This window comes from Dipodomys ordii, unplaced genomic scaffold (genome assembly GCF_000151885.1).
Source record: "Dipodomys ordii isolate 6190 unplaced genomic scaffold, Dord_2.0 Scaffold47, whole genome shotgun sequence".
NCBI lineage: Eukaryota > Metazoa > Chordata > Mammalia > Rodentia > Heteromyidae > Dipodomys > Dipodomys ordii.
This window is the reverse complement of record NW_012267263.1, coordinates 860,615-875,339: the sequence shown is the minus strand read 5'-3', so window position 1 is coordinate 875,339 and position 14,725 is coordinate 860,615. Positions and strand designations below refer to the sequence as shown.

The following is a 14,725-nucleotide window of genomic DNA, read 5'->3' as shown; positions in this document are numbered from 1 at the left end:
AAACCGGAAGTGGCGCTGTAGCTCAAGTGGTAGAGCGCTTGCCTTGAGCTGAAGAGCTGAGGGACAGCGCCCAAGCCCAGAGTTCAAGCCCCACGACCGACCAAAAAAAAAAAAAAAAAAGAAGGAGGGAAAGAAGGGCAAGGAAAGAAAACTGAAGTCAGATGTGATGGAGCACAAATGTAATCCCAGCTACTAAGGAGATTGAGATTTGAGGATTACAATTCCTAACTAGCCCAGGCAAAAAAAAAAAAAATGAGTGAGATCCCTATCTCAAAACAAGATTAAGTGTGGTGGTGCATACCTGAGATCTTACTTCCAGTAGAAACTTTAGTGGAAGGGTCCAGGTCAGCCTGGGAAAAAATGAGACTCTACCTGAAAAACAAAGCAGAAAGAGTGGAGGGCACAAGTTGTAGAGCACTTGTCCAGCAAGCAGGAAGCCCTGTGTTTTTAAAAAAAATGAATTAATTTAGGAGGAAAGAGATAGAATGAGAGAGGGGGAGGAAGGGAAGAATGGGAAGAGAGAGACAGAGAAAGGGAAGGATAGAGAGAAAAAAGGAGAGGGAGGGAGGGAAGAAGGAAGGAAGGAAAGAAGGAAAAGCAAAAGAAGGGGAGAGAGGAAAGAAGGAGAAAAGGCAGGCCGGTATCACAAGACATTTTCTTTGGCAAGAAAATGAGATTGGAAGTATGCTCAGACTTCTGTTTCATTTGCAATGTACTTTCATTCAAACAGAACAATACATTCATTCTGGTGAAGTGTCCTGACATTCAGAAGCTGTGTTTTGCCTAGGACTTACTGCCCACAGCTAGGATATTTCATATTCACATGAAGTTGAATGAGTTCATCTAATGGTTCTTTGGAACCCATCCACTATACAGAAGGTGCTGTGTCATTAGACCCTTGACCCAAGCTCCACTGTTGCCCCACAAAGAACATGAAGCAGGGTCGATGGGAGATGAGGCTTTAACTGCCCTTACATTTCCCAGAAGAGCTTGCATAAAAATGGGGGAACTATGACACTCCAACCCCACGTTGTTGCCATGTTGGGAGAGTAATGGGTCTCAGATATAATTGCCATCTTTGTATATAATCATCAGGGCTTTAAGGAAATGACATTTGCTAATGAAAAAGTCCATTCAGCTTTTGTGGAAAGGCTTACATCCTAACATGTTTTACTTTGTTCTCAGTGGGCATTTGGCGTGACCATGTGGGAAATCACAACACGGGGAATGACTCCCTATCCTGGAGTCCAGAACCATGAAATGTATGACTATCTTCTGCATGGCCACAGGCTGAAGCAGCCTGAGGACTGCCTGGATGAACTGTGAGTGAGGGTCTTGTGTCACTGGGCTTTGCATGGAGCAGCCACTGATTCTGTGCAGGCTTAGGGAAATGCGATCTTTGAAGGGATCTGTTGTTAGCTTGGTAGGCATATGCAGAAGGGGGCACCTATAGATATCTCAGTCTGACAACCATTCCAGATGTCAGAGGTAATGTATACACATCTCCAGTGAAACCACTGGCTCACTCATCCAGAAGGTCCCAGTTACATTGTCAAGATAAGACATGCTACTCAACTCTATAAGCATCTCTGGAAATATGTCTATGAATAAATAATATTGTATAAGAGGGACTAGAATAATTTAATACCCTCTTTAGTTCTACTTATCCGTCTCTTCCTATATCACATTTCAAACACATAAGTCACATTGATGTCCTTCATCAGGAGACTTAGGAATTTGAGTCACTAACTTTGAAATCAGGCTGGTCCTCAGAACTCAGTGTGTTTGTACATGTGTGTACCAGTACTGAGTCTTGAACTGAAAGCCTCATGTTCTCTCCTAGCTTTTTCACTCAAGGTTGGTGCTACACCACTTAAGCCATACCTCTACTTCTGGTTTTTTGCCAGTTAATTGGAGGTAATACTCTTTTGGATTTGTTTGCCTAGGCTGACTTTGAACCAGGGCCCTCAGATCTCAGACTCATGAATAGGTAGGATTGCAAATGTGAGCCATCTGTTCCTGGCTTGCTTGGGAGACAAGCTATTCTAACAGTGCAATTCCTTAACCCATAGCCATGGACACATGCTATTGGTACAAAGTAGACCTAGAAATGTGTGTTCTAAAATGCTCCTGAGACAGTGCTCAGCTAAGTGTGAATGTTCTCCGCTCCTGCTACAGTATACATTCTGTCTCACTCTGTCCCTCTCTGTCTTCAATGCCAGGCTCTTTGGCAAAGAGATGTAGGTTTAAGGGTAAGACAGCTCAGGCTCTCCCTCCTGGCTAGCCATGTGTAACTTAGCCTCTCTATGCTTCATATTATCAGCCATGAAAATAACATTGTCCCTATGTTCTTCAGAGAGCTGCAGTGAAGGTCAAAGAAGTGTCTGCAATGTTCAGCTGGTAGGAGTCATGCAGAGGAATGCTCATGCAATAACACTAAATGCAATAGCATCATTTCAGGTTGTTCTCCCCCAGCCATCTTTTTCAGAATGATATCTGTGAGAAGCTGTCTGTAGCCTGATTCTGTGAGCCTTCTTCTCAGTGTCTCCCATATAATGAAAGCCCTGGGCCTGGAGAGAGGCATTCTATTTTTTTTTTTCTGCAAGTCCTAGGGCTTGAACTCAAAGCCTGGGCACTGTCTCTGAGGTTCTTTTGCTCAAGGCTAGCACTCTACCACTTGAGCCACAAAGCTACTTTCAACTTTCTCTGTTTATGTGTTACTGAGGAATTGAACCGAGGGCTTCATGCAAGCTAGGCAAGCACTTTACCACTAAGCCACATTCCCAGCCTCAAAAGGGACATTCTTACCACACATAGCAAGAATACTGCAGGTCCCTGGGCCTGTGCCAGCTCAGCCATGGTAGCACCATGCTGGGACACTGGTTGCAGAGCCTCAGGGCTGCCCTAAGCTATGTCCGCTTTACCTTACATTGTGGAAAGGGCCTAGATCAGTTTGTATGCAGCCTCCTAGGTCCAAAAGCCAAACACAACTTTTGATCCAAGCCATTCCCTGCTTGATAATGGTTATTATTGTGGCTCACGATGTCTAACATTAAACCGAAACAAGCCCTGCAGATCCCATAACCACATTTTGAAATCCTAAATTAAATTAGCTCTAGGGGTTTCACAGTAGTTTTCTAAAAGGCTGTGTTAATGAAATGTTTGCTTCTGAAAAGAAGGTAGCCTTTCAGTCCGACAATATTGAATGAGAAGAGCTTCATTAACTTTCCCAGTGTGCCACCAGAGTTGACATTAGCTGTGATTAACTTGGGTCTCCCCAAAGTCTGAGCTGTGTCTCATTGTGGGTTTTGGATGTTTTACATGAAACCAAAATGAGGGAGTGCTGAGTCAGTGTTCTCTGAGAACAGAGAATAGTGGCAGAGTCAACCCCTGCCATGTGGCTGGGCAGCCAGGCAGATGCAAACAGCCATGATCCCCACACTCCTACTGGCTTTGTGCCCAGCGTTTGCGGACACAGATGTGGCCAGCAGGCTGGTGAACCAGGCCTTCTTCCTGGACCTGCTCTGACATCTGGATGCTGGTGAGCAGCAGTGTCATTCCATTCCTGAGGTATTTCCTTCCAAAAATGATACTCTGAGCTTCTTCTCATCTAGGATTGCTATTTCCGCATAGTTAAGATGAATTCATTCCATATTCAGTTGCTGTTTGTTTGTTTTTAAGCAATGGTATGAAATATAATAATATTCATCATAGAGCCGTTTGTGCCCTGCTCTCCCAACCTGCCACTCAGAGGGTCATTTCTCTCACACACATATCCCACCTTGGAGTGACCAGGTTGCAGGCCTGCTTTCTGTTTCCCAAGATGCCATTCTCTATGCCTCTGTCAACATCCCTGGGACATCATTTTCCCAATTAAGTTCATTACAGTCTCCTTCAGCCTCAGAGTCCTTCCCACCGGCTGGCCACCACAGTACATGATCCTAGCACTCACTCAGTCTACCGGTACAACACAAGACTTAGCCTGCTCTTTGCTCCCTGGGCCCCATTAGGCTGCAGATATCCTTCCTCTTTTGTTTCCATCTCTGATGCTGGTAAACCATAGAAACCCATGGCTGGGTGGGGCCTGGGGTTGTCCTCTTCCACTCTCTCATCACAGTGGCATCATAGCAAACAAGTGAGTAAGCAGGTACAATGCAGATCCATCATTCTCCCTGCTCCTCACCACCAGGCACCCTAAACATTGTTAGGGTAACAATCAAAATGTACCTTTAACATTGTAAGCTGAGTATAGCTCAGAGGTAGAGTGCATGCCTAGTATGCACAAGGCCCTGGGTTTGATCCCCAGTACTGTGGATAGATGATAGATAAATGGATGGTTGGTAGATAGCTAGATAGAAGATAGATAGATAGATAGAATTATGGTCTTATTATAGAGTAATGGCAGGCTGACCGTGACTGTGAGGAGCCTAGCCCAGGCCCAGAGAGAAACTGGTTACAAGTGGCAGTGGACCAAGTAGCATTGCTACTTGGAACAAATCCTGTCTTTTCACAGCAAAGACATGTACACAGCTAATGGAAGGCAAGCAGCAGTTCTGGAAACAGACATACAGCTGTAATCTACCATCTCAGAGGCAGAACAAAACAGAGGCCTAAAAACTCTGGGTAACTTCATAAATCTATGCATTTGGTAAATTAATCTGATGACATTTTAAAAATTGTGGTAAAATAAATGTAACATAAAATGTATTAACCACTGATATACAGCTTAGTTGTATGCAATGCATTCATACTGTCCCATCGCCATACCACCATCCACCACCAGAACCCTTTTCATCATAGGTAACTAAAACCCTGATCCCATCCAATATTCCCCTTCTCCCTCTATCCCTTTGCTTCTGACAGTTGTATCTTTTAAAAAAATTTCAATGGAATAACAAAAATGGCCATGACAATGGCGGTTCCTAAATCTACATTTTTTTCTATCCATAAAATTTAACGGTCATCCTGACTTTCTTTTATTTACAAGGTGCAGGACCTCTTGTTAATTGCCTCAGTTCATTATTATGAAATAACTCTTGTGCAACTAGGAAACAAATTTGAGTCACCAGTGCCCGATTCATGCTCCGCTTGTGTTCTCTTCCTTCCCCTCCTTCCCTCTTTCTCTCCTTCCTTCCTTCTTCCTTCCTTCTCTCCTTCCCAACTTCCCTCCCTCCCTCCCCCCTCTCTTCCTTTCTTTCTTTTTTTGAGTTTTTCTCCCATTTATTAAAGTTGGGTTCTTTCTAGAGTATATTTTATCAAATTATCTATTTTTTTCTTTTTTTCCCTTTCTTTTTTTTATTGTGAAAATACCATACAGAGAGGTTACGATTACATGGGCAAGATAATGAGTACATTTCTTGTCAAGCATTATAGCCTCCTCCTTTGTTTCCCCATACATCCCTTCCCCTCTCCACCCCTACACCCCCCTACCACCCCAACCCCCCACCCAGCCAAAGTTGTAAAGTTTGTTTTTTCAACATAACATCTTGTACATCTCATTGTTGTAATGGGTCCACCTGTAACCCTATTTAAACAGTTTGTTTTTTCCCTTCCCCTCCACAAACTATATCAACATCAAATACAGTGAAAGCAGGGCTTATACCCTGGGGGAGGTACATACAAAGCAACGAAGAAATCATCTTATAAATATGTTGGAAACAATCACAAGAAAGAAAAAAAATTGAACCCTTATCTTGGGGTTCATTTCACCTAATATCAACTTATCTGACAGTTTCTGTTTGTCTCAGACAAACTAGTTATTGCAACTAAGGGAAACCATGGGACCTATATTTCTTTTTTTTAATTGTTGTGAAAATACTGTACAGAGGGGTTACAATTACATGGGCAAGATAACGAATACATTTCTTATCAAGCATTGTTGCCTCCTCCTTTGTTTCCCCTACCTATCCCTTCCCATATCCCCACCACCACCCGATCCTCCATCCTCCCCCACCAAAGTTGTAAAGTTTGTTTTTCAACATAAGGACTTGTACATCTCATTGTTGCAATGGGTCCACCTGTATCTCTATTTAAACGATTTGTTTTTTCCCTTCCCCTCCACAAATTATACCAACATCAAATACAGTGAAAGCAGGGTTTATACCGTCGGGGAGGGACATACAAAGCAACAAAGAAATCATCTTACAAATATGTTAGAAACAATTGCATGAAAGAAAAAAACATTTGAATACTTATCTTGTGGTTCATTTCCCTAACATCAACTTATCTGACCTTTTCTGCTTGACTCAGACATATACCAGTTATTGCAAATAAGGGAAACCATGGACCCATGTTTCTTTGGGCCTGGCTTACTTCACTTAATATAATTTTTTCCAAGTCTTTCCACTTCCTAACAAATGGGGCAATATCATTCTTTCTGATGGAGGCATAGGATCCTATTGTGTATATATACCACATTTTCTTGATCCATGCATCTACTGAGGGGCATCTGGGTTGGTTCCATATCTTAGCTATGGTAAATAATGCTGCAATAAATATAGGTGTGCTGGTAGTTTTAGTGTGTTTGTGATCATTTGGGTAAATGCCCAAAAGTGGGATTGCTGGGTCATAGGGGAGCTCTATGTGGAATCTTTTGAGGAACCTCCATACTGCTTTCCAAAGTGGTTGAACAAGTTAACACTCCCAACAATAATGCAGTAAAGTTCCCTTCTGTCCACACCCCTCCAGCGTCTGTTGTTATTAGAGTTCTTGATTATAGCCATTCTAACTGGGGTGAGGTGGTATCTCAATGTTGTTTTGATTTGCATTTCTTTTATGGCTAGGGATGTTGAGCATTTCTTCATGTGTCTATTGGCCATCCTTCTTTCCTCTTCAGAGAAGTTTCTCTTTAAGTCTTTAGCCCACTTATTTATTGGGCAGTTGTTTCTTTGAGGATTTGTTGTTGGGGGATTTAATTTTTTGAGTTCCAGGTATATTTTAGATATGAGACCCTTGTCTGTTGTATGGCTAGTGAAGATCTTCTCCCAATCCGTGGGCTTTCTATTGGTCTTGCTAGCTGTGTCCTTTGCTATACAGAGGTTCTGCAATTTCATGCAATCCCATATGTCCAATCTTTCTTTGATTTGTTGTGTTTCCGGGTCTCTATTCAGAAAATTTTGGCCTGAGCCAAGGAGACCTGGGTTTTTTCTTTTTCCTTCTTTTATGTTTTCAGGGTTTCTGCTTTGACTCCAAGGTCTTTGATCCATTTGGAGTTGATTCTGGTGCAGGGTGATATATAAGGATCTAGCTTTAGTTTTCTACAAGTAGTTAACCAATTTTGCCAGCACCATTTACTGAAGAGGCTTTCTTCCATTCTATTTTTTTAGCTCCCTTATTGAAGATTAGATGGCTATAGGTCTGTGGGTTCATTTCTGGGTTTCCCATTCTATTCCATTGGTCCCTTTCTTTCTTTCTTTGTGTGCCAGTCTTAGTGCTTGAGCTCATGACCTGGGCACTGTCTCTTGAGATTTTTTTTTTTTGCTCAAGGTTTGCACTTTACCACTTGAATCACAGCTCTATTGTTGCTGATGTTGTTTGTTGTTTTTGGCAGCTAATTGGAGATAAGGATATCACAAACTTTCTTGCTCTGGCAGGCTTCAAACCACTATCCTCAGATCTCAGCTACCTGTGTATCTAGGATTACAGATGAGAGTCACCAGCACCTGGCTCATGTCATGTCGTTTTCTTATCTAGTGACATTAATACCAATTTCTTCACACAGGAAAGAATGAGATGGTATATCTCAGTTTCTGAGCCAGGTGATTCTTGACTGTTCTTTCTGTTTTGTCATGTTCCTTTAAATGCATCTTCATTGTAATTCTTATTGACCTTGAACACTGGGAATTAATTTACCACCAAGAAGAGAAGGTTGTCCCCTATAGAACTTAGCAGACCTGCCCAATCTGAATCAGACTCCCCTCCCTCTCCTGCTATCATGTTGCCAGTGTACACTCTGTAACTTGCCTGGTCCACTTCATTATTCTACAAAGTGGTATGACAGGGCTGTTGGGAAGTACAGAAGGAGCAATACATAGTTTCCCCTCATTCTTACTGCTTCTATACTACCCCTAGCTGCCCCTAGGGCTCCATCTAATTCAGCACTCTTAGTACCAAACCAGCTTGATGGTGTAGAACAGAGATTGGGAAACTTTTTTAAAATAACAAACCATAAGTATTTTGGGCTTTGAGCCCTTTGTAGCACCTGCTTAACACTGCCATTGGAGAAAAAAGGCATCATAGTCAACTCATAAACAAATAGGCATAGCTGTGTCCAATAAAGCTTTATTTACATAGAAGTATTGGGCCAGATTTGGACCCAGGCCGTAGTTGGCCAAGCATTATAGAAAGAAGAGGACTTTAAATGCTCTTTATTTGCAAAGGAATGTAAAAATGCCACATCCATGTTCTATTCTTGAATACAGAATAGTTTTCTTTTTTTGGGGGGGTCCTGTCATGGGGCCTGAAATCTGGGCCTGGGCGCTATCCCTCAGCTCTTCAGCTCATGGCTAGCGCTCTACCACTTGAGTCACAGCACCACTTCCGGCTTTTTTCTTTTTTTGCTTATGTGGTGCTGAGGAATCGAACCCAGGGCCTCATGCATGCAAGGCAAGCGCTTTACCACTGAGCCACCTTCCCAGCCCCCTACAGAATAGTTTTCTTGTCAAATACCCATGAAGCATTTACAAATGTTGAGTAAGGATTGTACCACTCCCTTGAAAAACTATCTCAAAGCCAGGTGCTGGTGGCTCATACCTGTAGTTCTAGCTACTCAGGAGGCTGAGATCTGAGGATCATCACACAAAGCCAGCCCAAGCAAGTAAGTCCATGAGACTCAGGTCTCCAGTTAACCACCAGAAAGCCATTAGTGGAGCTATGATGCAAGTGGTAGAGAGGAAAACTGGCATTGAGGAAAAATGCTCAAGGAGAGATCCCAGGCCCTGAACTCAAGCCCAGGGACCAGCACACATAAAAACAACAACAGAATCTCAATAATTTTCATAAAGGGAAAAATGCTGAATAAAATGTAATACTGATGAAAGGTTAAATGAAGACCAAGCGGTGGGTGGCACTAATGGGATGGGTGCTGTGGCAGGAGATGCTCATTTGTCTCTCACTCTCAGGTATGAGATCATGTACTCTTGCTGGAGCACCGATCCCTTGGACAGACCTACCTTTTCTATGCTGAGACTGCAGCTAGAAAAACTCTTGGAAAGTCTGCCTGATGTGGAGGACCAAGCGGCCATCATCTACATCAACACACAGCCTCTAGAGAATGATGAGGGCACTGCCGAGGGGCCGGCACTTGCTCATCTGGACATGAACATTGATCCTCACTCCATCATTGCTTCTTGCACTCCGAGTGGAACTATTAGCGTGGTCACAGCAGAAGTTCATGAGAGCAAAGCTCAAGAAGAAAGGTACATCATGAACGGGGGCAGTGAGGAATGGGAAGATCTGGCTTCTGCTTCCCCTGCTGTGCTTGTGGCTGGAAAGGACAGTGTTTTATCAGAAGACAGACCTGTGAGGAATGGGGTTTCCTGGTCACACTGTAGCACACTGCCCTTGGGGAGCTCATCAGAGGACAAATTTTTGTTTGCTGATGACTCCTCAGAAGACTCAGAGGTCCCAATGTAAGACATTGTTGCCTGTCACCAAGTTGAGAGGAGACATTGCAAAACCAAGTGAATTCTCCTTTTTGAGTAGACTTCAGTTGTGCCTCAAGTGCCTGGTATTTGTTGGTTTCTTTGTATTGTTTTTAACCAAGTAAACTCCATGATCGAGACCACCCGATGAATGTTGCCAAGTAAGTCTTCTTCAGAAATAATGTAAGAGGAAGCTGGGAATAGTGGTATATTGCTGTAATCACAGCACGCTGGAGTATCTGGCAGGAAGATTTGCAAGGTCTAAGCCCACTTGAGCTACATGACTAGAACCCATCTCAGAAAACAACACATAATAGGACTAGGGGCATGGCTCAATGGGAGAACACAAGCTTAATGTGTGTGAGGTCTGTGTTCCATCCCCAGCACCACAAGAAATAAAAATATATAATATATATTTATTTAAAGAGAAAAAAATATATGTATATATGATGGAAAGAATCAAGCATGTTTTATTTTAATAAGACTACTTATTTTATGTCATTCTTTCTTGTAGATCTTACAATGTAAGCTTCAGCTATTCTTCAGTGCTAACAGGTCTACAAAGTTGTTTATTTTGGAAGTCCTTTTCTTTTGTGAAACTATTAAATGTAAAATACTTGTAAAATGAAATACCATATTTGACTTCACATCTGGTCTTCATGAGAAATGTCTTGTGCCCTCATGAATCATGTGTTTGATCAGAATAATTTTGTTAATGTTTCAAGTTTTATAACCAGTTAATGATTTGCTACAACTTCCTAATAAAACATGAATGAGGAAGCGTGTGGTGAATTTACTTCACATGTGGAACAACCGGCCACCAACAACCCTGGGACATTTGCAAAGGGGTTCTCTTAATGCCTGGCCCTCACACTGCTTGTTCCTCCCATTCCTGCACTTTTTAGAGATAGGAAAAGAGTCCATAGATGAAGAAAAAGATAATAAAGGATTAAAAAACCTAATCTGGTTAGAAGGGGTTCAAATAAGCTGTACAAGAGATTTTTTTTTCTTTTTGTCAGTTGTGGGGCTTGAACTCTGGGCCTGGGCGCTGTCCCTCAGCTCTTCAGCTCAAGGCAAGAGCTCTACCATTTGAGCTACAGTGCCACTTCTGGTTTTCTAGTGGTTTATTGGAGATAGGAGTCTCATTGTCTTTCCTGCCCAAGCTGGCTTTGAACCGTGATCCTCAGATCTCAGCCTCCTGAGTAGCTAGAATTACAGGTGTGAGTCACCAGCGCCCCGCTTGTACAAGAGATTTTGATGGGTAGAACACGTTTCTGTTTGGGAAATGCCACTCAGAAGGTGGGCAAGACAAACAGTAGGGCACAGGCTCTACAGTTCCTATCCTGGCTCTCCCACTTCAAACAACCATTGTTGGTTGAGCCCTTGCCAATGTGTCAAACACTGTATATGAACTGTCCTGTTCAATCTGAGCATCATCATACCACTGTTCCAATGCCATCACCATGTCCAAGCCAGAAACCAAGGCTTGAAGAGATTGAGTGATTTTGCCAGTGGCCCCAGTGTAGAGAACAGTAGAGCTTGAATTTAAAACATTTTATTAAGGCTATGATTTGGGAACTGATCTAGTCAGCATCACACTGCAGCAACAAAATTCCCAAGGGAATTAATTTATTAAAGAGAAGAGTTGTTTAGCTTACAATTTGGAGATTATGATCCAAGATCAAGCTGTCGTTGACTGGGCCTCTAATGGGGATGGCAAATGGCACATGTTGGAGGAAGTGCTTTGAAATATTCTGCTTGAAAAGTCCTAAGAGTCTAGAAAAAGTCTGTATAACTATAAAAAAAAAATTCCAGCAGTACATTTTATTAGTAAAAGAACAGAAAGAAGAATAGAAAAACGAAGGCACAGTTACATCATATAAAGACATTGTTCAAAATTTTAATGGTTATATTAAAAAATCAGTAAAATATTTTTATTACCTGCTTGTTCAAAATTTCTTGTTGATAGTAACAGTAAAGAATTGAAAGAACTTGTCGTGGTAGCTTGTGACTGTAGTTGAAAGAGGAGGAACCCACACATCCATCCCAGGGGACCACACAGAGTCAGGCAGGCACAGGAGAAAGATTATTATAAGGTTTATTAGAGGAGCCATATTTCCCCCAAGAGGGAGCACATAGCCTCCATCCCCGTCCAGGTAGCAGGAGGGTCTGAGGGAAAAGGAAGTAGGTAGGTGGGAGTTCAGGTGGGTCTGGGTGGAGAGTGGGAGAGGCCATCTGTATGGCGGGAACTCCAGGGATGGGAGGGCCCCCCCCCAATCTGGGTGGAGCTGAAGACCAAAGGTGAGCATAATACAAACAGTAGTCCCAGCTACTTGGGAAGCTGATTCGTGGCTCTTTAAATCTCACTGACAACCTTGCATCTACAGTGTTCTTAAACATATTTGAATGTTTAGAAGTTTGGAAAGAACTAACTTTGAAACCATCCAATCATTGGCAGACTCTTGTTGACAGTATACTGAAAACAGGCTTTCCTGTGTTCTGTTGGATACACTCAAATGACTTTTATAAAAAGTGGCTTCTATGGGCAAAAAGTGGGTAAGAGAAAACAGGAAGAAACAAGTCAGTCATTGTCTTCAGCTAAACTGGGACTAGGGTTGGAGAGTTCAAGAGGACAAGGAAATAAACAAATACCAGACATACTCGTGACCTACCGGTTGAAACTAGCTTGACCTGCTAAGAGATTTTCTTCTCTTTTTTGCTTTCTTGATTTCCTGGCAGAGTAAGGGGAGAAGCAAGAACCAAAGCATCTCCTCTGAACAAGTCAAAGCACTCTGCTCTGTGAGCTGAGCTGTATAGGCACAGGCAGGGCTGGAAGGAGTATCCCTAAGCATTGTTGGGGCCGCTTGGCTTTTCCTAAGGCTGCTTTTCTTCCTGGGTAGAGGGAAGATGGCACCCTCTTCTGAAGCCTTCCATGCAAAGAAAATGCAAGAGGTTTGAAAGAACCTACACTAGAAGGAGGCTTTCCCAAGTTTGACTTGCCATTCTTTATACAGTGCAAACCTGTTTTCCTTGATTGTGTTATCGCCTCCATCCAAAATAATACAAACTCACTCAGAAAACAAAAGACAGGCTCGGGTTTAGTTCTGTGGTAGAATGTATGCTTAGCATGCATTCAATTCCCACCACACAAAATAATGACTGTATAATTTAATTTAAAAAGAGATTTGCCTTAACCAGTGTTGCATACAGTTGAGGTGTTCAGAAAAGTGAAGGACAATGGTTGTATTTCTCACCTAAAATGGCTTTAGGACTCAGGAGTAGGCATGATCCTTCCTCCTTTGAATCATGTCCAACAGGTTACTGCTTGTAGAGCTTTGGTGGGGAGGCCCACTTGTTATAGTAAGCAGTGGAGACAAGCAGTGAATATGCAGGACTTGGGGATATGTGGTTCAGTGTGCCACCTGGCCAGGGGAGATTCTGTCTCTGTCTTCATGTCCATTAGATCAAGCAGAAGTTCCCTACCCAGGAAACAGATCAAACTACCATCTCTCATCTTCCAGCCCAGGCTAATTCTGGCAAGACAAGTGAATGTTAGCACCCACTGTAACCACTCCAGTCAATGGCTGGAACTTCTGCTGAATCGATGGGAAAATAACGGATCCCCAAATAAACCAGCTACACCAGCACTTTGACTTCTCTAAAGATGTTTAGTTACTTCTGGTGATAAATGGGAAAACAGGAAGTTTTGTTGCCTTGAATGAACGTTTTAGTAACACACAATATTCCTATGTTTCAATCTAACTTTTCTTTCTTTTAAATAAGAATAGCAGCAGAACTACCAATGTTTAGCACTCATTTTTAACAAGCATATTTTTTTTTCCTGCTAGTTGTGGGGCTTAACTCAGGGCCCTGAGCTTTTTTCATACAAGGCTAGTGTTCTACCACTTTGAGCCATAGCGCCACTTTTGGTTTTCTGGTGGTTAACTAGAGATAAGAGTCTTTCCTGCCTAGGCTGGCTTTGAACTGCAATCCTCAGATCTCAGCTTCCTGAGAAGCTAGGATGATAGGTGTGACTCATTGGTGCCCAGCAACAAGCATAATTTTTTAAAAAGCATAATTGCTTAATGTATTGATATGTAAGTGTAATGATTTTTAGAAACTGTAACCCCAGTTATTAGAATAGCTTCATGTACAATTTATTTTTATTATATTTTATCTATTATCCCATTTCTAGAAATTTGAAAGAGAAACAAGAATATGAATTAGCCGTTTCTATCCCTTTAGAATATGATCATTTTAATTAACTTATTGAGACTATAACTATAAAATCTAATTAATAGAATTTCTTCAAGTAGCAGTCATAAGGGTACATGACCTACTCTCCCACTTACAAATATTCAGAGAGAGGAAAACTGTTCTGGGCATTGGGATAAGTCACAGCCTTTTTAAGTGCATTCCTCAGAGGGCTCTGACTTGTGCATTTTGTTAAAATCTACCAGTGTCACAGTGAAGCAGACCAGCCAAGTGTGAAGCTGCTGTTTAGAGTAAGAAACCTTAGAAGTAGTCATCAGTTACCTTTGTAGAAACAAGCTCTGAGACCTTGCCCTGCATGGCTCCCTTAAAGAGCCATAAATTTGGGTTTGCAAACTAAATTCCATTATACCAATAAGCCTTAGCTTATATAGCAGTTCAAAGAAATTAGGCTGATGCTTTGCCTTTACATCTGCTAAAGGTTTGGGTTTTTTTTTTGTTTGTTGTTGTTCATGGTGGTTGTGGGGCTTGAACTGGGGGCCTGGGTACTGTCCCTGAGCTCTTTCGCTTCTACCACTTTGAGTCACAGTGCCACTTTGTTCTGGTGGTTTATTAGAGATAAAGAGTCTCACAGACTTTTCTGCCCAGGCTAGCCTTAAACCCTGATCCTCAGATCTCAGCCTCCTGAGTAGCTAGGGTTACAGATGTGAGCGACTAGCACCAAGCTGAAATTTAACCATCAGTTTCTCCTGTATAAAATGTGTAACTTGGGGGGGCTGGGGGGGGAGGCTGGGAAGGGATGTGAAGGGTAAACAAAGGAGGAGGCTGCAATGCTTGATAAGAAATGTACTCATTATCTTGCCCATGTAATT

General features: G+C 42.2%; 1 protein-coding gene across 1 annotated transcript in view; it reads left to right on the top strand.

The window, feature by feature from the left end:
- The window catches only part of Mertk (MER proto-oncogene, tyrosine kinase), a gene marked incomplete at its 5' end in the record, with an annotated part of 118,799 nt that extends 108,711 nt beyond the window's left edge, over positions 1-10,088 (top strand). Inside the window, 2 exons of the mRNA XM_013019713.1 lie at positions 1,186-1,322; positions 9,120-10,088. Of these exons, the coding sequence (XP_012875167.1) occupies positions 1,186-1,322; positions 9,120-9,633 (651 nt within the window). The remainder of the gene's footprint in view (positions 1-1,185; positions 1,323-9,119) is intronic.
- Between the last annotated feature and the right edge of the window lie 4,637 nt (positions 10,089-14,725).